We start from the raw sequence: 22,246 nt of genomic DNA on the forward strand, positions 1-22,246 counted from the left end.
CTTCAACGTAATATTTTCTATTGTAAAACAGTCAGTCTTGTCTATGAAATCGATGTAACCAGTCGACTAATTAAGTCATTAAAATACAATTGTTGTAATTTTGGTGTTTTTTTAAAAACGGTTTTCGGCATCCGAGGTACTTAAGTGGCGCAGTCAGTAGGATTATTTCGTGGAATTTCCGCCGCGGAAAATCTGTGAGTTTTAACTCTTAAACGAAATATCAACAAGTGAACAATTTTAAGTGAACAGAGTAAACCAAACAGTGCTGCTTCGAAGAAATCTATTGGGGATACATCGACGAAATCCGGCAACAAGTATAGTTTTCATCTCTTCCGTGATGCTGATACTGTAAGTCGATTGATACAATTTTTGATTCATGTCAGACTTCTCTCTCTCCGTTGATTCCTTTGACGAAAACGACGAAGAGACAAATTTAGATTTAGATTCAGAATTAGATTTAAACTTAACAAACTTTTTCGAAAATTTGAGAATTTCAAGTAGTAGTACTAAGGAAATTATGGCACGACCAGTTCTTGATATTAAAAATTTAATCATTATCCCGCAATTCGATGGCAACCCAAATAAACTTCATCGATTTATTACGGCATCTGAAGCAATTTTAAAACAATCTTACAATCCTGTAGAACCAACGTGTTTTCAAAATATGCTCTTATTAAATGGAATTTTAAATAAATTAGAGGGACGAGCAGAGGAAATCGTTGCAATTAATAATCTGACAAGTTGGGACGGTGTTAAAACCACTCTTATACAGTATTTTGGCGATCAGAGAGACGAAAATTGTTTAAATCAAGACCTTGTTAACTTGAGACAAAACAAAATGAAACTCCCTATCAATTTCACGAAAAAGTTATTCACTTATTAAATACTATTTGCAACCATATTGATATAAATTGTCCAGATGAACTAAAAGAAAGTAAGAGAGATTTCTTTGTTAAACAAGCCTTAAAAACATTCTTAGCAGGACTTAAGGATCCTCTAGGTCCAACTATTCGGGCAATGAGACCAACTTCTTTAAGTCAGGCCTTGCAATACATAACTGAGGAAGACAACATTAAGTATTATCAGAGATCTAACCACACCAACATTTTATATCAATCCCAACAACATAAACCACAAACCCAAAGGCTACAACAACCAACCCGTAACAGATATCAAAACTTCCAGCAACCTCATTTTAGACCCATAACATGGCCACAAAATCCACCCCAATTTCATCAGCCACAATTCCCTCGTGGCCCAATTAATGTTCAAAGACACCCCAATCCACCAATGCAGAGATTCCCCACTAACTCACAAGTTTTTGGAAAAACTTCTGCAGGACCGAGTACCTCACGGGATAAACCTATCCCTATGAGTGTATCCACCAGGAATACTTCGACTCATTTAAGGAAACCTTTCCAAAGCAATAATCATTTCCAAAATTTCGGACAAAAAACCAATTTTATTTCTGAAGAATTATTCAACACGGAACACTTCGACGAACAAACTGACTATGACGAATACCCACCAGATGATCAACAAAACTACGAACCCGACTTTGACAACCAAAATGAAGAACAAAACGAAAATTTTCGCGAAAGCCCGAACCTCGAACAGGAAACGTGATAGAATATCACATGTCCTCGGATAAAAAAGAATTACCGTATATTCAAATCACAAAACCACCCTTAAAACTTTTAATTGACACAGGTTCGACAAAATCTTTCATTAACCCGGAAATCGCCTCTAAATATTATTATAATCGCATTTTCCATGAACCTTTTACAGTTTCGACCATCTTTCAAACCTCATCACACGATTATTGTTGCGAAATTCCAATATTTCCTGAGTTCAACCAAAAAGAAACATTGAAATTTTATCTTTTTAACTTCCACAATGTGTATGACGGATTAATTGGATTAGATAACCTAAAACGTTAAATGCGCAACTCGATTTCGTTAACTCAATCCTAACTACACGTTGTTCAAAGATACCCATAAAGTATCAAAATTCAAATCAAAATATTACATTTAAACTAAAAATAAAACCCCATACACGAGTCGTTACGAAAGTACCGGTAAATAAAACAGGTGGTGATGTCATCATCCCCCATCAAAATATTCAAAATTGCGAAATACCTGAAACATTATCTGTTGTAAAGAATAGATTAGCTTTAGTCGAAATATTAAATAAAACGGACAAGGAAGTGACAATTATATTGACAAGTCCCTTAAAAGTGATTCCTTTTGACTAAAATAACTACGAACTTTACCATGTTGATGTCACATCTTTTAATGAAAAACAGAGATTAGATATTGAAAAAATTATACGCACTGACCACATGAACGCGGAAGAAAAAGATCATGTTATTAAATTATATAAAAAATTTTCGGATATTTTTCACACTGAAAATCAGCCATTGACCTTTACGAATCAAATAAAACATTCCATTCGGATAAAAGATGAAATCCCGGTTTATAGTAAATCATATTGGTACCCGTTCGTCCACAAGGACGAAGTTCAACATAAGACCCAGCAATTCACCCTGGTCATCACCGATATGGATTGTACCTAAAAAAACGGACGCCTCCGGTAAAAAGAAATGGCGAATCGTCGTGGACTACCGGAAACTTAACGAAAAGACGATAGAAGATAAGTACCCGTTACCTAATATATCTGATGACCTAGACAGATTAGGAAGGTGCAACCCCGATTTGGCCAGTGGTTTCCATCAAATAGAGATGAACCCGGAAGACGTCACCAAAACAGCTTTCAACGTGGAGAATGGCCACTACGAGTATCTACGAATGCCGTTCGGACTCCGGAACGCCCCTGCGACATTCCAGCGAGTTATGGACAACATACTCAGAGGGCTACAAAATGAGATATGTTTGGTGTACCTAGACGATATCATTATATTTTCAACTTCATTCCAGGAGCACCTTGTCAACTTAAAAAAGGTATTTCAGCGTCTAAGAGACACACACAGGCAATAGGAAAGTATCCATTACCGAAATCAACAAAGGAAATAAAAGGATTTCTAGGACTCTTGGGATATTACCGAAAATTTATACGAGACTTTGCAAAAATTACTAAGCCTTTGACGATGTGTTTAAAAAAGGACGCCAAAATAGAACACACCCCGGAATTCATCGCTTGTATTGAACGCTGCAAAAACCTACTAACAAATGAACCGATACTGCAATACCCAGACTTTACCAAGGATTTTGTCCTTACGACAGATGCCAGTAACGTAGCCGTCGGAGCCATATTATCTCAAGGACCGATAGGTAACGACAAACCTGTCTCCTTTGCATCAAGAACACTGAACGAATCGGAACAAAATTACTCAACAAACGAGAAAGAGCTCCTCGCGATAGTTTGGGCGACAAAATATTTTCGACCATATTTATATGGGCGAAAATTCAAAATCGTTACAGACCACAAACCACTCCAGTGGCTTATGTCACTAAAGGAACCGAATTCACGGTTAGTCCGCTGGAGATTAAAACTGGAAGAATACGATTACGAAGTGGTGTATAAAAAAGGCAAAAACAATACCAATGCGGATGCACTATCCCGTATTGAAATACACACCAAGGAATTATTTAAGTACATGGAAGATTTTAACGATAAGATGTCCAAAAAACCCGATCGAGATAACGAATCAATCGTAGGCAATATTGACGAAGCACCCTGTATAGAAGACATAAGAGAAAGTGAAAATAAAACAATCAAAATCCACTTAACATAGAATTCACGCCCAATACCGAAGAAGACAACTCACAGGATGACAACACCAGACATACCAGCCACGAAGAGCCAATTCTAGGCATACCAATTTCAGAAAAACCACTCAATATGTTCGATCATCAAATAGTTATTGATTTTGTCCACCATTCACCGGCCAATCCGAAAAAGAAGCAGATTTTCCCGACAAAAATTCGACACTTCGTGCAAATATCGGAAATGAACATAGAAAACGATATTATACAATTTTTCAAAAACTTTATTCAACCAAAATTTTTGTATGCGCTACATTTCAAAAACGAAGCCCATATCCCTGAAATTTGTAATATTCTAAAAAATACCTTTAAAAATTCTGCTTTCAAACTTGTGAAATGTAACACCGTTTTAGAAGACGTTGTTGAGAAAGATGCCCAAACAGAAACTATTCAAAAATTCCATGAAGGAAAAACAAACCATCGTGGAGTTGTTGAAACCGAAACTCGAATTAGACGGACATATTATTGGCCAGGAATTAAAAACGATGTTAATGAATACGTAAACTCTTGCGAAATATGCCAAATTAATAAATATGATCGCAATCCCCCCAAACAAAAGCTTATGGTGACTCCGACCCCATCGAAACCTTTCGAAATCGTACATGCAGACACACTTCAAGCCCACGGACAAAAATTTCTAACGATTATCGATACCTTCTCCAAATACGCCCAAGCTTATCCTTTAGTTGGGTCATTCGGCATAGAAGTAGTCCGTGCATTTCTAACTTTCATGACTCATCACGGTCTATCATCCCTAGTTGTTATGGATAACGGTACTGAATTGAAAAATTCCGTAGAATTTTTTAAAACACATGATATTAATGTCCATTATGTAACACCTAGTAACCCTCAATCAAATGGACCAATCGAAAGATTTCATTCTACTATCATCGAACACGAATAATTATAACCAAAAATAAAGGCAAAGCCGACATTTTAAACCAGATGCCCTATGCAATATTAGGATACAATAATTCTATACACTCCGTGACAAAGCAAAAACCAATTGACGTAATAAACGGTCATTTAGATTCCAAAGATCCCTTCAATATAAATCTAAACAAAAAACTAGTTAATAATTATGTACAGGAACATCGCGAGTTGACTAAAGAAATTTAAAAAAAACTAAATGAACAATTAATTAATCATAAAGAACGCGTGATCGAAAAACAGAACGAAAATAGACAAGACCCCCTTCCGTACAAACCGGACGTGGACGTTTACAAAAAACTAACCTCCAATATTCGTAACAAGTTAACACCAAAATTCGTTAAAGACAAAGTCCTCCAGGACCGAAAAATAAAAATTAAAACTAGTAAGAAAGTATTTCATAAGCAATCCCTAAAGAGACCAAAGGCTAATCAGAAAAAATTGTTACAGGTGCAACCTGATAGGAACAATGACAGCCAAGGAACTGACGATAACGAACAACAAAAACCCGGGAATTCTTCCCTATAAGATAGGAACCGCAAGAATAAAAGTAAAACAACATTCCTTTATTCACTATTACGATCTTGACCCAGTTAAATTAGAAATTGAAAAAATAAGAAATATTTATGACAATATTTCTATCAGCATGCAAAAACATGAATACCTTTTCGAACTTTCAAACTTCGATCAAACAGTAAACTTTCAATTAATTTCGGCAGAACAAAAACTAAACTCTCTCCGCCCACAATATAAAGAAAAACGTGGTATAATTAACGGCTTAGGTACGATAGTAAAAAGTATTACGGGAAACCTAGACGCAAACGACGCAATTTTCTACAATAAAGCAATATCTGACCTGCAAAATGGACAAATTGAAGTTAAGAAGTAAGTTAAACAAGGAAATCTCTATCACCACAAAAGTAATTCAAAATTATAATCGAACTGTTTCATTGATAAAACATAACCAAGAAGTAATATATAAGGAAATGAATTTAGTGATTCAAACATTCGATGCGACTATTGTTAATTTTAACGATTTCCTAAAAGCTCGAAATATTTTAGATCAAATTAACTTTACATTAAACACCGTTTTGCAACTGCTTTCTGATATCGAAAACGCTATAACATTTGCTCGATTAAAAACTGTTCACAGTAGTATCTTAAAGATCGAAGAGCTCGAATCAATAATTAAAACTATATTAAAGTATTATCCACCAGATAACTTACTTTTTACAGACTATACAAAAAACCTTTATAAATACTATGAAATTTTAGAAGTAGAAGCGTATTTTTCAGATAACAAAATCGTTTTCGTTTTACACTTCCCAATTATTCACCCCCAAGATTTCGACTACTATCACCTATATTCCATCCCTACCAAAAATTCCACAACGATTATTCCAAGTAATACCTATCTGATAATGAACGAAAACATCTACCAATATATGTCCACGCCATACAGAAAGCTGCACCCCAACTTCTACTGTTCCAAAGTAGAAATGATAAATGGAAACAACCCAGAAGACTGCATTCATCAAATCCTAAGATTAAAATCGACTTACATCAATTGTAAACAAACGTCTATCGAAATTACGGAACGCATTATTCAGCAAATCGATGATGCGAATTATATATTGATACTCTTAAACCATACAAAAATAAAAACAATTTGCCAAAAAACGGACTTCACAACCATAAAAGGAAATTATCTAATCCACCTGCCACCCGGATGCCGATTTGAAACCGATGATCGTTTCTATATTAACGAGAAACAAAACATCGATGGTCATCCTGCTGTTGCCTGAAATTAATATTCCTTCAAGGACGTCGGACACAAATTTAACAAAGGTTATAATCAAAGATGTGTCATTGGACGAAATCCACCAGCTTCAGAAACAGCAATCAAGCCTCCGACCAGTGGACCTGTCACCGATCGAAGATCGATCAACAAATCATTATTGGACAATACCGATTTACATCATGCTGTCCCTAGTAGCAGTTTATCTGGTTTTCAAAAAAAGCAGAAAGGAACGATCCACCAGAAGAAGAAGATCTTCCGAAGAGAAGCGAGACCCCAAGCCTGACGCCTTTTTCACCCCCTAGAGATAGAAGCCCCCTTTAGGGATGAAGGAGTTATACATCCCAACATGACGCTAATGTATTTAATTAGCCCTGAGTTAGCACAAACCCAACGGCAAGATGCGCTTATCAGTGTCGCGTCTACAATTACATCCCATTCTTCAACTTAATATTTTCTATTGTAAAACAGTCAGTCTTGTCTATGAAATCGATGTAACCAGTCGACTAATTAAGTCATTAAAATACAATTGTTGTAATTTTGGTGTTTTTTTAAAAACGGTTTTCGGCATCCGAGGTACTTAAGTCGCGCGAAACGGGTCACCGGGCATAAACGACGCACATCCCACGTGTCGGCCGAGTTAGGCTATAGGAACAGCGCGTCGGCGGCGCTTACACCCGAAGGTTCGAGGTTCGAATCCCCCGACCGCGCGCGACACACCGGTCGCTTTTTTCGCCTCGCGCAAAAATACGTCACATTTATTTCTCGCATCTGCCACCCCAGAGTGCCGAAAAGACACTACGAAATTTCTTTTTTCTACGAACCCCCTTTTTTTACCGGGGGTGAGTTTACCAAAAAGGCACTAACGCAAAAACTACCCCTAGCGGGGCGAAATTGCCAAAAAGGCACTAACGCGAAAACTACCCCCTACCACCCATTAAGGGTGACATCTGGCGATCAAAACCTGAGCTCTTAAAGGGTGGCGACATCTCTCGTAGAATGGTCAAATTTTTTTTTTTGGTTTTTTTTTCGGTTGCTTGGGAATCTGTAAATTTTCAATCACAAAATCTCCGCCGGGGGATGGGGGATGGTAAAGTAACGAATAATAACTACTTATTTCGATGGTAAAACGTATGTTGGGGAGGGATTCTTGACTATGACGCCATCAACGTAGCGTTTCCATAATTTTGGTTTTGGTTAAAAGGTGTCGAGGACTTTCGTCTCCAAAGCTTGAATAAATATATTCTCGCTGACTGGCGATAATCGTGAACGCATAGCTATTCCCGACGTTTGAACCTAATCTTGACCGTTACAAGAATAATAGGTTCCAAACAAGCATTTTTCAATTAAAACTAAAGGTACCGTCCCAGATCTTTAGATCGTCTGGATTTAATCTAATGGTTGTCAATTGCTGAATCAAATGAGAAGAATTAATTACGAAACTATCAGTCTTCTTTTTTTATAGAGAATATGATGGAGAACCAATGGTGCTGACAGTAGGACGAAGTTTAGGGCCATGAGGAGTGACAGACATTTTCATGGCTTCTGGTAGAGCTGACAGGTTTAAAATGGCTTTTTTACTATGTCGGGATTAGGTTTGAAAGATTTTAGGGCAACGCGTACAGGCTTTGGAATATTAGATTTAGGAGGTTTGGGATTTTTTTAATTTCATTAGCTGTGTGAGATGGCAGTTTGTTTAGGATAGATAGGACGAAGTGTCAGAAAGTTGTTGCGATGAAACATTTAGCACAGTGTGTGGTAATTGAGAAGAGTTTGGTGGTTACACTGGTATCGACGTTAGTTTTTTAATTTTTTTCTGTCAAGTTTCTTTGAACAATTAAAATTCTGTTAAATAAGTTATTAATATAAACCACACAACACTAGAAACGTATTTTCTTTTATAATTCGAGCAAAATCTTGAGCAGTCGGTTTCAAATACAGTGTATTACATTTAAGATAAAATAGATATGTACACTATATACATGTGTGATAATGTCTACAAAAGGTTTTATAACTACAAAGTAGGCTATGATTTTCGCTGTCAGCAAGAATTTTCACTAACAACTCAAATTAATTTATTTTGACATTTGAAATTCTAAATATTGTTCATTTAGTTTTAAATATTTTTCGCAAAAACAGAGAAACATTGAAATAATATATAAGGATTTTAAGCGAAAGTATAGGCCAAAATAATTGTGTGAGGTTTATTTTACGTTTTGGTATGCTATGCTGGATTAGTCATCATTAGTCATGAGTTTGTGTTACCGCGGGACAGTGTATCTAATCTAAATCTAACTTTATCCTATAATGACAGAAGATACCTAAAGAAGTTGCCTAAATCGGACAGGTCAAAGAAATCAAGCGACCGACGAATCAAAAGAATTGTTCAAAATGATCCTTGGAAGTCCGCAGCTAGAATTATTGCCGGAATTCCAGAATTTACGGTCAGTATACAAATAGTACGAAGAAGGTTAATTACAAAGTTATTTAATAGACTTCCAGCTAAAAGAAGAAAGAGCAGTATTTTCACAAATATTTAAATCGGATGGAATGAGACGTGTGAGGCTTTCAATCAATACCAGGTTCAATCCTGAGTAGACAACGTCTACAATTAGAAATGGTGAAGGCAGTGTATTTTTACAGGGTGAAATGGGCTATGCTCCAAACACATTATTAATGAGACAATAAACCGATTTCTTTATACGGATATTGTGCAGAATTTTATGCTGCAAAGATCCAAAACTCGCTCGAGTTTTGTAGTGGCCAGCACAATCCCCAGACCTTAACCCCATTAAAAATTTCTGGGCATAAGTAGGACATTGTATTCGCGCCCAAATGTTTTCAGATAAACAATCCAATGTATTACTTTCTATTGTGAATGTTCTTACATTTGTTAAATGTTTTTTGTTGAAATAAAATATAATATAAACTATTGAATACTTTTTGTGTGTTATTAAACTTAGCCAAAAACCACAACCCCATAATTTGTTACATTGAAATCAAAACAAAAATGAACTTTGTAGCTCTACTTTTGTCCGATAGTGTATACATGTAAATAAATATAGATTTGAAGTTTTGCACAGTCATAGAGGTGAATGGTTCACATTTTCAACATACTCAACTTCGAGTTCAGATAATGACAAGTTTTTTTAATATTTTGGTCAGTATACAAAATTATTAAAACTCGCCTTTTTTATTTGATTAATTATTGTCATGCAAACAAGTATCTCTAAAATATAAAACTTGAGAGTGTAAATCAAATTCTTCCCATGCGGGCTATTCTGGATTGTACACGTAGCACTCCCATTCGTGTAATGCATGGGACATTAGGGTGGTTGTCGGTGTCTCAGAGGATTGAGTTCTCTAATGTTTTGCTGATATATAAAATAAAAAATAAATTACTTTCATCCTACTTACAAGATTATTTAATTGCTAGGTCGTACAAACATTGTTGTCATGTTAGGGGTAAAAATGATTTTGATATTCAGTTTGTTAAAACTCTACAAATGCAAAAATGCATCTCCGGTGATGGGCTTCGATTGTTTAATGCTCTGCCGACAGATACCAAAAATTGACCAAATGTAAAAAACTTCCAAAAAAATGTATAATTATGCATTGCTTATGTCAATTACAAGCTTAGTATTAGTAATGTTTGCGCGTAATAATAATGTATGCTAATGACAATAAACCATTTCATTCCATTTTACTATATCATGTTTGTGTCGACCTACGCAACCTTGTTGTGATTTTATATTTTGTGCTAGTTTTTCGCCTATTTATGAGTAAGAGTTATTTGCAATTGTTTTTAAATCAGTCGTATGACCATCAGAAGTTGTAATTGGGCAAATTGTCTCTGCCTTTGGTGATATGTGTAACCTTTTATTTATTTATTTGTTAGCGGTAGCAGTTTTGTTTACATAATTTAATTAATGTGTTTAATAGGTTTGATAGCTCGTATTCTTCTCATTTTCAGGCGTCGGCTGTAACTTCATTTTGTGGTAAAGTATATTTTTGTCATGGATTTTACGAGCGTTCGAGTTATCCATTTTTTATTTTGATGTTTCTTTTTCACAACCGTAGTACATTTTTCAATATAGCATTTTAATTTGTTTACAAACATTTCTGTGGAGTTATTAGTATTAGTAGCGGAGTACAAATCATTCCATTCCTCAGTTTCTAAGTTTTGTAGAAAAGTAACAATATCTGACATGAAGTAATGATTTGGACTGAGTAGCTGGAAGATGCAGTTGCCGGTTCCAAGCCCGGAGAAAGGAGGAGAGTTAGTCAAAGGGCTAACAAAATTTTACTGTAAAAACCGACTGTTAAAAGTCTCAACCAAAAGCTTCGCAATCAGAATAGAACACATTATAAATGACATACGTGACGGAAAAGGTTATTGAGTTTTGGATGTTGGAATGTTCAAGGAAACAGTACAAAGTATAATTTAAAATTTTAGAGTGTTGGTAAATTACAAAATAGAGATTGTTACCCTCAGTGAGACAAAGAAAAAAGGAAATGGAAATGAAAATAGAAATAACTTCATTCACTTCCACAGAGGCGTAGAAAAAGAGAAACGAGCCATAGCAGGTATCTCGATAGCCATAAATTATAAACTGCAAAAATATCTTCAAAATTGGCAACCAGTTAGTGAAAGACCGATGAGAGTGGAACTGAAGATCTTGGCTCAGAGAACAGTAATCATCGCAGTATACGCCTACCTACCTACCTACATAATACCAGCGTGTTAGAAAACGAGGAATTTTTTGCAAATTTATCGTTCCTCTTAAATAATGTAGGAAATAATAAAGAAATAATTGTTATGAGCCACTATAATGGTTGTGTAGGAAGTAAAATTTCAAACATCATTGGAAGGTAGGGAGAAGCAACAGTAAATGACAACGGCCTAAGACATTACTACAATTACAAGAACGTTCAAACAAACGAAGGGGCTGAAATCAATACTATATCGTAGTAAATAAAAAGCCCGCAATTAAATGGTATGACGTAAAAGTTAAAAGAGGAGCAGTATGCGATTCAGACTACTTTCTGGTAACTGGCGCACTTTTAGTAAGACACAAACATCTTGGAGTTAACTCAAAGGTAGAAAATAAAAAATCACTTCAAGATCCAATATACAACATAGAAAGCTTAATCACATAAAGCGAATCCACGGTGTTCTTGTATAAGTTACGACGATATAAACTATATATTTAGAAACGTTGTAGAAAAATACAAGAAATGGGACCTGGAAATAAATATGGAGATAACCTAGTACATAGATATTGGAATAAACGGACAAAATTTACACACTCATGTGGGAATTATTACATTAACATACAAACCAGTATAAGTACTTAGGAGTGACTATAACATCGGACGGAGGAGACGAAGTGAACGTAGAAAACAAAATTAATAAAGGAAAAATTGTTATACTTCAATTACACCCAGTGTTATGGAATGACCTAATTTCCCAAAATACTAAGAGGAGAATATTTAATTCCTTTGTTCAAAGTACAATTACGTATGGGTCAGAGGTTTGGAAAATGTCAAAGGCTATGAAAGAAAAGGTAGCTTCTACAGAAATGATGTATTGGAGAACGTGCTGTAAAACCCCATTAATAGACAAAATCAAAAAGACGAAATTTTGAACAAAATGCATGTAGAAAAGAGACTATTAGATACTATTGAAGAAAAATAACTAATGTGGTTTGGACATATGAGTCGAATGAGCTAAGACAGAATACCCAAAAAAAGATTATGATTGGAGGCCACCATAAAGAAGGAAAAGACGCAGACCACGGAAAAGCTGGAATGCAGGAATTGATGCAAGAGAGAAGTCTCGTAGAGGATATGAACAACGATCGAGACGCGTGGAGGTTTTAAGTTTCGCCATATTTGTAATATTCTAAGTGTTTTTTATATAAACCACGGCACCATCGTTTTGATTAAACACGTCACTATTGTAAATCAACTAAAAGTTTTCAAGTATAATTTGTGATAGATCTTCAACAGGAAATGTTTCCGAAATCAGTTCTTATCTTACTCTTTACAATTTATAACTAACCAAGTGGGGCCTAGTATCTACTTATATCGGTAAACAAAATGTTCTTCAGAAAATGCCTGTCATTTCAAAATTTTATTTAAGCCCAATAATAATAAGCTAATTTTTTTATTATCAGCATCTGCTTTGATGTATGTGAGAACTTTGATTTATAGGGCTTGATTTTCTGCTATACTTACTAATATTGAGGCGAATAGATTTAAATTTAATAAACTGACAATTTATTTTGATTGACATTGATGATTTAGCAATTGTCAAATCATTACTTTCCATGGCACACTATTTTAGTGAATAACCTGTAATAATTTTTTGTAGGTACTGACTAAAATAATGAACAAAAAAATTCCGAATTATGGTCATAAAATTTGGTATGTGGGGTTAGAATATTATTCGAAACAACTTTATCAAATTCTTTTCCGATACTTCTAATTGTGTGGGGATCCATGTATAGGTCGCATTTAAAATTTAAATTCCAGTTAAGTATATTAAAAAATGCGAATCATGTGCGGCTGTGCGATTTTTTTCGAGAGATAATTATAATACGGTAATAATATTTTTCTACTCCCGTCTGTAAAATACCTAATTACACACCGATCTAGCGTGCGGGAAGCGTCACTTTACCACGTCAGTTTCCTTTCCCACGAATCCGAGCCTCTTCGGCCATTTCCGGGATTTTACCGCACGGATTTGGGAGCAATCGGATGTTTTCGGAGATATTTCCCACGCTTTGAATTTTGACGTTCGTCAATTCTGACGGTCATGTCAGTGACATTCTTGTTATTTGTGTTGTTTTGCGAAAATGTACCGAAAAACTAACGGTCGTAGAAAAAGTATAGTATGCAACAGGTTCAGTATACTTTTTAACCCACTAGTTTATTAAAAGCTCAGTCCGCTGCGCTTCGCACGTGTCAAATAAACTCGTGAGTCAAATGCCGTTTACCGCACTTGTGTCTGTAAAATACCTAATTAAACACCGATTTAGCGTGTGGGAAGGGTCACTTTACCACCTCAGATTCGTTTCCCACGGGTCCGAGTCAGTTCGGATATTTCCGGCATTTTACCGCACGGGTTTGGGAGCCATCGGATGTTTTCGGAGATATTTCCCACGCCTTGAATTGTGACGGTCATTCGTGTTGTCTTGCGACAATGTACCCAAAAACTAACGGTCGTAGAAAAAGTATAGTATGCAACACGTTCGGTAAACTTTTTAAATCACTCGCATATTAAACACTCGCTCCGCTCGTGTCAAATAAACTCGCGAGTCAAATGCCGTTTACCGCACTTGTTGCATAATATACTAATTTTCTACTCCCGTCCGTAAAATACCTAATTACATACCGATCCAGCGTGTGGGAAGCATCACTTTTCCACGTCAGGTTCATTTCCCACGGATCCAACCCACTTCGGACATTTCCGGGATTTTACCGCACGGATTTAGGAGTGATCGGATGTTTTCGGAAATATTTCCCACGCTTTGAATTTTGACGTTTGTCAATTCGAACGGTCATGTCAGTGACATTCTTGTTATTTTGCGAAAATGTACCCAAAAACTAACGGTCGTAGAAAAAGTATAGTATGCAATACGTTCGGTAAACTTTTTAACTCACTTGTTTATTAAACACTCGTTCAGCTCGTTTCAAATAAACTCGTGAGTCAAATGCCGTTTACCGCACTTGTTGCATAATATACTATTTTCTACTCCCTTCTGTAAAATGTATAATTATACACCGATCTAGCGTGAGGGAAGCGTTAACTTATAGTCTGCCTCATGTTTCATCGTGTTGGCTTTCGACGTAACCTCCCCAATAAAACTTCAAGTATTGTTATTGGGTAAACCCATTAACAAAAAGATTATTCTTACTTGAGTGACAAGGCAGGGGTGGGCCAGGTATATTTCTGTCTTTCTAATATATTTCTATTTGCGGTAATGTTGACTAATCGTTTTTAGTGTGCGTTTCGAAAAGTTATTTTACGACAATGTCGCGTCGAAACCGTTTGTCGCTTGATACAAAACAGGTTGTAAAAAATATATGTGAAACTTTATTCAGTAGAGGACTAGAAGAAGATGAAACCAATATAAACCGTGCCACCCTCCATAGAGTTGTTTGTAAAATAGGATTTGAGTAAGAAACAGACAAATGGAAAGCAGTAATGGAATCACATAGATTACGCACTTAATTAATTTTAATTTCATTAATTACCTTCAAGAAATTAAAAGATATAGATTAGACAACAGATCCATAATTTACCTTGATGAAATATGGTTCGATGCACACGCACTGTATTTAAAGGATGCTTGATTCCACTCAAAACTGTCAGACGAAATAAAAGAAAACGCATCACAGTAATACACGCCTTGTCACGGAGTTGTGCTTAACTGCTTGCTGTTGTCTACAAAGAATGTTAAGGATTTAAGTTTGGATTATCATGAGGATAAAAGTGCCGATTTTTTTGAAAATTGTTTTCCAAATAACCTTTTTAACAGTGTTATTGTCATGGACAACCAGCCTCACCAAGTTCAAAAACTGATATATACAATTAAAAAACAGTATATATGCGACAATAGAACATTTGTGGAACCAAGGAAAATCAAATTTCGAAGCAGAAAATGTTACTTCCACTTAAAATCCCAGTGTCATAAATTTGATAAAAAATGTACCCATTGAGAGCTGCAAAAATTCAGTATAGCACATTATAAAAATTAATGACTCTTACATTTCTATACAAAACAACATAAATCCTATTATGATTAAGTTCAATGACGACTCGGATTAGATTTAGACATTTAGAAAAAAAAATGGAATTATTCCTATAGATATTCCTAGCTATGTATTTATTGTGTATATTTAATGTCTTTCTTTTCTTAGTTAATTTAATAAAAATATACCCATATAAATAAACAAATAAGATATATTATTACTGCGGCCAAAAGCCAACGCAATAAAGATTGAAACAGACTATAATAAATATGTCAAGTTAATTCCCGCTATCACCTTACCGATGCGCCCCCATAGTTCTTCTTGGCCCATCTTCCTGGCTTCCGTATAATCCAGCTTGCTTCGAAACACACTACATCCGCCTTTCAACGAAAACGTTTTCCTTCCCAGGCCATTGTCGTGCAGTTTCTCAGCCGTAAAGCATTGCAACAGTTTCGCGCACAGAGTGATTCGTCGCAACGCACTGTCCACGTCATTTTTCTCATTCTCGGGCGCTTGAAATCGGCCGTCGTGTCCGTCGCATATGACGTACAAGGGTATCACAGTGTAGTCGGTTAGATTCGGTTCGTAAGTTACTTTTAACTGTACGTTTTGATCGCAGTGAGTAATGCAGATCGAATTTTCGCCCCGATTCAACTCCAAGAATACCTTGAACCGTCCGTTTACCAGATCTGCTTTGACGTCGTGCCGCGAAGATGACGTTATCGTGACGCAATTTGGGGCCGACGTGCATTCGGGGTTTTGGTCGTTCGTTTCCACTGAGCCGACGATTTTCACGATGGCGTACGTGACCGAAGTGGCGGGCTCGAAATTAATAATCCTGAGGCAGCAAACGTTTGAGGTGACGAAACTCTGAAATTTGATAACACTGTAGAAACAGTATATTGAAAATCAAGTCTTCAAAAGCAAGCTCCAGAAGGCGAAACAAAAAAAAATCAATTTTTCAAAGAAACTTCCACAGGCTACTATAATACTATTAACAAATCTTCTGCATTCCTACTGCGTCGGTTGTCTATAAATTAAACTTGCTGATATTTCGCCAATTATACTGTTTTCTTCTTCAGAGCTTAATTGAAACTGGGTCGCACTCTATTCTGTGCCTGCTTATATATTATTTGAGGGCGGAGCTAAAGGAGGGGCATGAATATTGTCTCGCATGACTGATTCTCATTTTGCTGACAGGTAAAGACCTAAGTCGTGGTTAATATTGTCTGGTTGCTTATAGATTTTGTTTTATCGAACAAGATATTATGTCCGGTTTCATGATTGTGCTGATAAGTTTATTTATTTAGGGGCCTTTAATGTTTTGTGCGCCTGGTTGATATTTTCCTTTGCCGCATATGCATGGAATGCTGTAAATTCCTGGTATCTCAAACAGAATTATGTCTTTGAAGGGTCGAAAATATTGAGAGATTTTTGGACAAGCGGTAAATCTGGTTTTGAAGTTATATTTCTTAAGAACTTGTGATATGTGGTAAGTGATGTTTTGAATGTAAGGAAGGAAAACAGTGGCAAGTGTGGCGTTGCTTGTCTTGGGAAGATGCATTTTGTGATGGAACGCTTAATATGGGTTCAGTGACTCGTGCCGAAATCGATTTACAGCTCTGTAAACAAGAGAGTTGATAACCGATGATTTATGGGCCCGATGGTGTCTTGACAATGCATTAAAGTATCGATCTGAGTACTTAGGTTTTCTGTAAACAAAATGAAATTCTTTGAAACATCAAAAATCCTTAAAAAATCAAAACATCCTAAATATAATATTCCAAAGCCTAAACGCATTGCTCCAAAATCTAATTCCGACATAGTAATTCTAAAAGCAGTTAAAGGAAATGCTACGGCAGTCATGAACACAAATGAATATCAAGGCACCGGGCGCACCTCGGGGAAGGAAGCCTTACCTCTGCATGCGGGGGACCTTTATGGGACCAAAAATGAAATGCGAAGAAATGAAGAAGGAGGAGGGGCCCCAAGGGGGCTCCAGCAAGCAGGGACGTCCTCAGGTCGCCAGCGGGGTGGAGGGCTCGGTACAAACCGGGAACACCACCTCGATGACACACCGCCCCAGACATAGGAGTGAGCGAGTGAGTGAGTTGAGCGCTCAGGAATCCTGGCACGCCGTCAACGGAGGGCTCCATAGGGGGCACACCGGAAACGGCAGGCGGGAAGCGGAAAAGAAAAATGGGAGAGACCACCCAGGTTGGGGCACCTGCCGGGGGTCGGCGGCCGACACGCGGCCCGGCGAAAGCTAGGCCCGGGAAAGGCGGGCCGTCCCGGGGGGCTCTGAGAGGGGGGCTCGGTCCTATGCACAAGTGGTGGCGGGGGGGGCCTGAACTGGTGGTGGGCCTCAGAGGACAGGAAACTGACCTGTCTTCCGAGGACCTGCTGCGGTTCATAGGGTCTCTTAACCTCCGCATAAGCATGTATATCATGCACGGGGGGCAATACACCCCTGCCCGGATACGCTCGGTTAGGCTGTGGAGGAGCCACATCCAGTGACTCTGCGGGCAGACTGGGGGTGGTCCGCAGGACTGGCGGTGGCTACACAGCGGGACCAGCGGACACACTACAACAGTTGCTGAACACGCACTTCCCAGGGTCCGCTGATCCGGACACAGGGGGGAATATTGAAGCCGGGGGTCGTCTTGGATGCGACTACGCCACGGCAAGGAGGGTGGTTACCCATAGTAGGCTGAGGTGGGCTATTGACAGCTTTGGCCCCTTCAAGTTGGCGGGCGGGGATGGAGTATTTCCGGCTCTGCTGCAAAGGGACGGAGGTCTCCTGACCAGCCCGCTGATGGACCTGTTCAGGGCCTCCATTGCGAGGGGGTACGTGCCCGAGCTGTGGAGACACAGCAGGGTAGTGTTCATTCCCAAGGTAGGGAAGAGTGACTACACGGACCCGAAGTCGTACCGGCCCGTTTGCCTCACCAGCTTCATTATGAAGACTCTGGAGAGACTGGTGGACCGGTATCTGAGGGACTGGGTGGTGCTGGAGGCCCCTTTAGAGCCAGCTCAGCATGCGTACCGAAGTGGCGGGTCTGTGGGCTCAGCTCTTCACCATCTGACTTCCAGGTTGGAGGAGGGTATGGGCTCGGGACGGCTGTCGGTGTGCGTGTTCGCTGACATCGAAGGGGCTTTCAATAACACGGCCCTGTAGTCGATCTGCAGGGCGGTGGAGAGTACTGGAGTGGGGACGGCCATTGTAAGGTCGATCCGCTCCATGCTAACCGACAGGAGGGTCGAGGCAAGACTGGGTGGGGAGCAGGTCTCCATCGATTCATCACGGGGTTGTCCACAGGGCGGGGTCTTGTCCCCGTTCCTGTGGTGCCTAGTGGTGAACGAGATATTGCATATTCTGAGGGAAGAATACGGGGTCTATGCTCAGGCATATGCAGACGACCTTGTGATAATGACGCAGGGGACGGACGTGAGGAGGATGCAGGGGCTCCTGAACGGGGCATTAGCAAGATTCTCACAATGGTGGCTGGACAGCAAGTTGGCTGTCAATCCTGGCAAGATGGAGATGGTCATCTTCACTAGGAAAAGGAAGATGGAGTGCAACCTCAACATTTCGATGGATGGGGTGCCTCTTTCTGCAAGCGGAAGTGTCAAGTACTTGGGCGTATGGTTGGACTCTAAGTTGACCTTCCAGGAACATATAAGATCAAGGACCAGGTCGGCCTTTGGAGCTCTGTGGGCGTGCCGAAGAGCGGTAGGGGGCACTTGGGGCCTGAGGCCGAAGATCATGCAGTGGATCTACGGTACCATGGTGGTGCCTATGCTCACGCATGGGGCAGTGGCATGGTGGCCGGGGACCAAAAGAGCGGGAGCAAGGCTAGTTCTTGACAGACTGCAGAGATTGGCTTGCCTCTGCATAACGGGCGCCATGAGAACGGCGCCCACGAGGGCCCTGGAGGCTCTGGTGGGGCTGCCCTCTCTGGCGGATCTAGTGCAGATGGAGGCGGCCAGGACAGCTGTGAGGCTGGCGAGCTGCGGGCTCTGGAGGGAGGGAACCTTCAATCGGGGTCCGTACGACATTTTAGAGGGCTGTCGCGGGGATCGCGGGGTCATGGGCATGCCGAGTGACATCATGATCCCCGAGATGACCTTCTTTGATAAACTGACCTTTCTCTTTCCATCAAAGGAAGATTGGAGAGAGGGCAGAGTCGGCTCCTGGGATGGACTTGTCTGGTACACGGACGGGTCCAGAATGGGAGATCTGGTAGGAGGTGGAGCGTACTGCGAGACAACGGGATCAAGCTTGTCGGTCCCTCTGGGTCAGTACTGCACTGTGTTTCAGACGTAAATTTTCGTTTTATTGATGGCGGCCAGAGAGGTGCTTCGGCTCAACTACGGAAGCAGGAGAGTCTTCTTCTGCTCGGATAGTAGGGCTGCACTCATGGCGCTGAAGTCAGTGCGTACGCGCTCCTTGTTGATAAAGGAGTGCAAAGGGGTACTGAAGAAGGTGGCTGAGGAGAGAAAGGTCACGTTGGTCTTGGTCCCGGGTCACACCGGTATCCGGGGCAATGAGGCAGCGGACGCCTTAGCCAGGGAGGGCTCCTCGCATAGGCATATAGGGCCAGAGCCCCGCTTGGGGATCGCCCCGTGTGTGAGGCGGGGAGCTCTCGAAGCTTGGGCGAGAGACCGGGCCGCGGGGGGCTGGAGAGTTGCTCCGGGAATGAGGCAGGCGAGGCTTATGATGGATGGGCCCGCCCTTCCTCGGACCAAGGAGCTGCTTAGACTGACCAGAAGGGAGTGTAGAGCACTAACAGGGGCCTACACAGGACATTGCAGGCTTAGGAGGCATCTTTGCTTGCTAGGCATTGGAGACGATCCGGAGTGTAGGTGGTGCATGGAAGGGGAGGAGTGCCCTGCCTTGACAAGGGCAAGATTGGGAGTCTTCGGAACGGCCCTGATCGATCCGGACTCAGTGCACGGTATTGGGCTAAAGGAGTTGCTGACCTTCTATAGGAGGGGCGACATTCTGGACGCCCTCTAGAGCGGCCTGGGGGCACAACGGGCCCATCTGGTGGCCTAAGTGCTACCAATACCAATATTAAGAAAGAAAATCAATATACATCTATGAAACGCAATCTTAAATCTCTTATTAAGGATTCTTTTTATCAGCATCTGTGAAAAAATCTGTCACCCATTAGACTTTCAAATTCCCTAAGACTGACAAACTAAAAATTGTCAGCCCCATTGGCTCTCCAACATATTCTTTTGCAAAATATATAGCTTCTACATTAAAACTCTTTACAGGGAAAACTGACAGTTTCGAACTTAATTCCTTCATTGGACAATTAAGAATCATTACATTAGAACCACAGGATTTCTGGTGAGTCTCATCTTAGTTGAAAAATGCTTGCCTGGAAAGTATTATTCTTATAACTGTCAAATTTCTGAAGAAACGTCTAGGTTCTCCATTATCACCAATCACGGCAAATAGACTTATAGACCAACACCTTTCATCTAAAACCAAAATTATGGAAACGCTACGTTGGTGATATTTTTGTAATTTGGCGTCTGGTCAAGAATTCCAATCAGACATTCTTAGCTATTTAAAGTCTATACGCCCCAATATCTTATCAATAGGAAATCAGATCTAACATTTTGTCATTCTCTTAACTGAAAATCTACGCACCGATACCTTAACGTATTGTCACATCACCGCTAGGCCCAAAAATCGTAGGTTATTAACTCTCTTGTTTAAAGAACCGTAAAGCCTCAGAATATATAACTTCCACATTGGCGATATTAAGCGTTCCATCACAAAAAACAATGATTCCGAAAGCAATCCCACACTTGAACTGTTGTCCTTCACACTCAAAACGTCACTGACCACATATCAAAAGTTTTCAAAAGACATAACATCAAAAGAAAACTTACTACTTGCCCAAAAATCTCTCAGCAGCTTCGATCCGTAAAGGACAAAATTCTGTTTGAGATACCAGGAGTTCCATGCATATAGCTAGGCTTAAAGAACATGAAAGAGCCTTAATACTACGACAAATAATCTCATCAGTAGTTGCCGAACACAATGACGAAATGTGACCTATAATTTTATTTGATAAAACAACAATTCTTGCATGTAATCTGATAATGATGATAATCTTTAGAAATGTCTAAGAGAAAGAATTTTCTGACCATATCAGACAATTGGACGTCAGGTGTTCTGGACTGCGTATGAACCGTTTCAGTGTGCAATATTAAACAAAATTCCACATTAATGCCATATAAAATCTTTAATAGCAAGCTTCCAAAGATGTATGGTCCGAAAACAAAGAAGACAGTGTCAAAAGTCTGATGTGCTTCGCACCAGAGTAGACCACGTTGTGAGACGCTCCTATTATTTTTACTATTTTAAGGGCCGTTGCCAGTGAATAATTCTTTACCTATTTTTCAGTTCTAGCTAGCGTATATGAGCATGCATTTTTGTAAATACTAAGTTTTTTGTGCCGCAATTAGCGGTTAATCTTAGAAAGTCTAATTAGCGTGTTGTGCGCAGTTTGTCGGAGTTTGTTGTGGAACTGTGATTTCAATAAACTTGTCGTCTACCTGACATAACAAAAATCGATTCGAAGTTTTCCGCTTTTGATAACAAATTGTCCCAAATTAGTAATTCTTTAGACTGCTTTAATTAAACTCAAAACTCAACGACTTAGTGATGTTGGTGATATATAGAGTGTTTCTCGGTAACCGCATTTATTCTCACAATCAGATCTTAATGAAATTTACTGACACAACACGTTAAAATCTCATATTTCAGGAAGCGGTGGACAAGATTTGTAGGCTATTTTGAACAAAGTGGTTCATTTGATTATTGCACCGATATTCCAACTCTGATAAAGAAACTTGGTACAGACTACAATTCTGAGGACTGGAGCCTTTTTATTGACTCACCCAAGAGAAGCCTTAAAGCAGTTCTTTTACATAGAAATGTACTTGATTC

General features: G+C 39.2%; 1 protein-coding gene across 2 annotated transcripts in view; it reads right to left on the reverse strand.

Moving 5' to 3' along the window:
- Positions 1-22,246, reverse strand: part of LOC132704105 (uncharacterized) — a 51,457-nt gene that overhangs the window by 24,744 nt on the left and 4,467 nt on the right. For both annotated transcript variants that reach the window (XM_060673883.1, XM_060673882.1), the window contains exon 2: positions 15,573-16,143. In XM_060673883.1, coding sequence (XP_060529866.1) covers positions 15,573-16,143 — 571 coding nt within the window. The remainder of the gene's footprint in view (positions 1-15,572; positions 16,144-22,246) is intronic.

Source organism: Cylas formicarius, unplaced genomic scaffold (assembly GCF_029955315.1).
Source record: "Cylas formicarius isolate icCylForm1 unplaced genomic scaffold, icCylForm1.1 PGA_scaffold_6__28_contigs__length_40554024, whole genome shotgun sequence".
In the NCBI taxonomy this organism is placed as follows: Eukaryota; Metazoa; Arthropoda; class Insecta; order Coleoptera; family Brentidae; genus Cylas; species Cylas formicarius.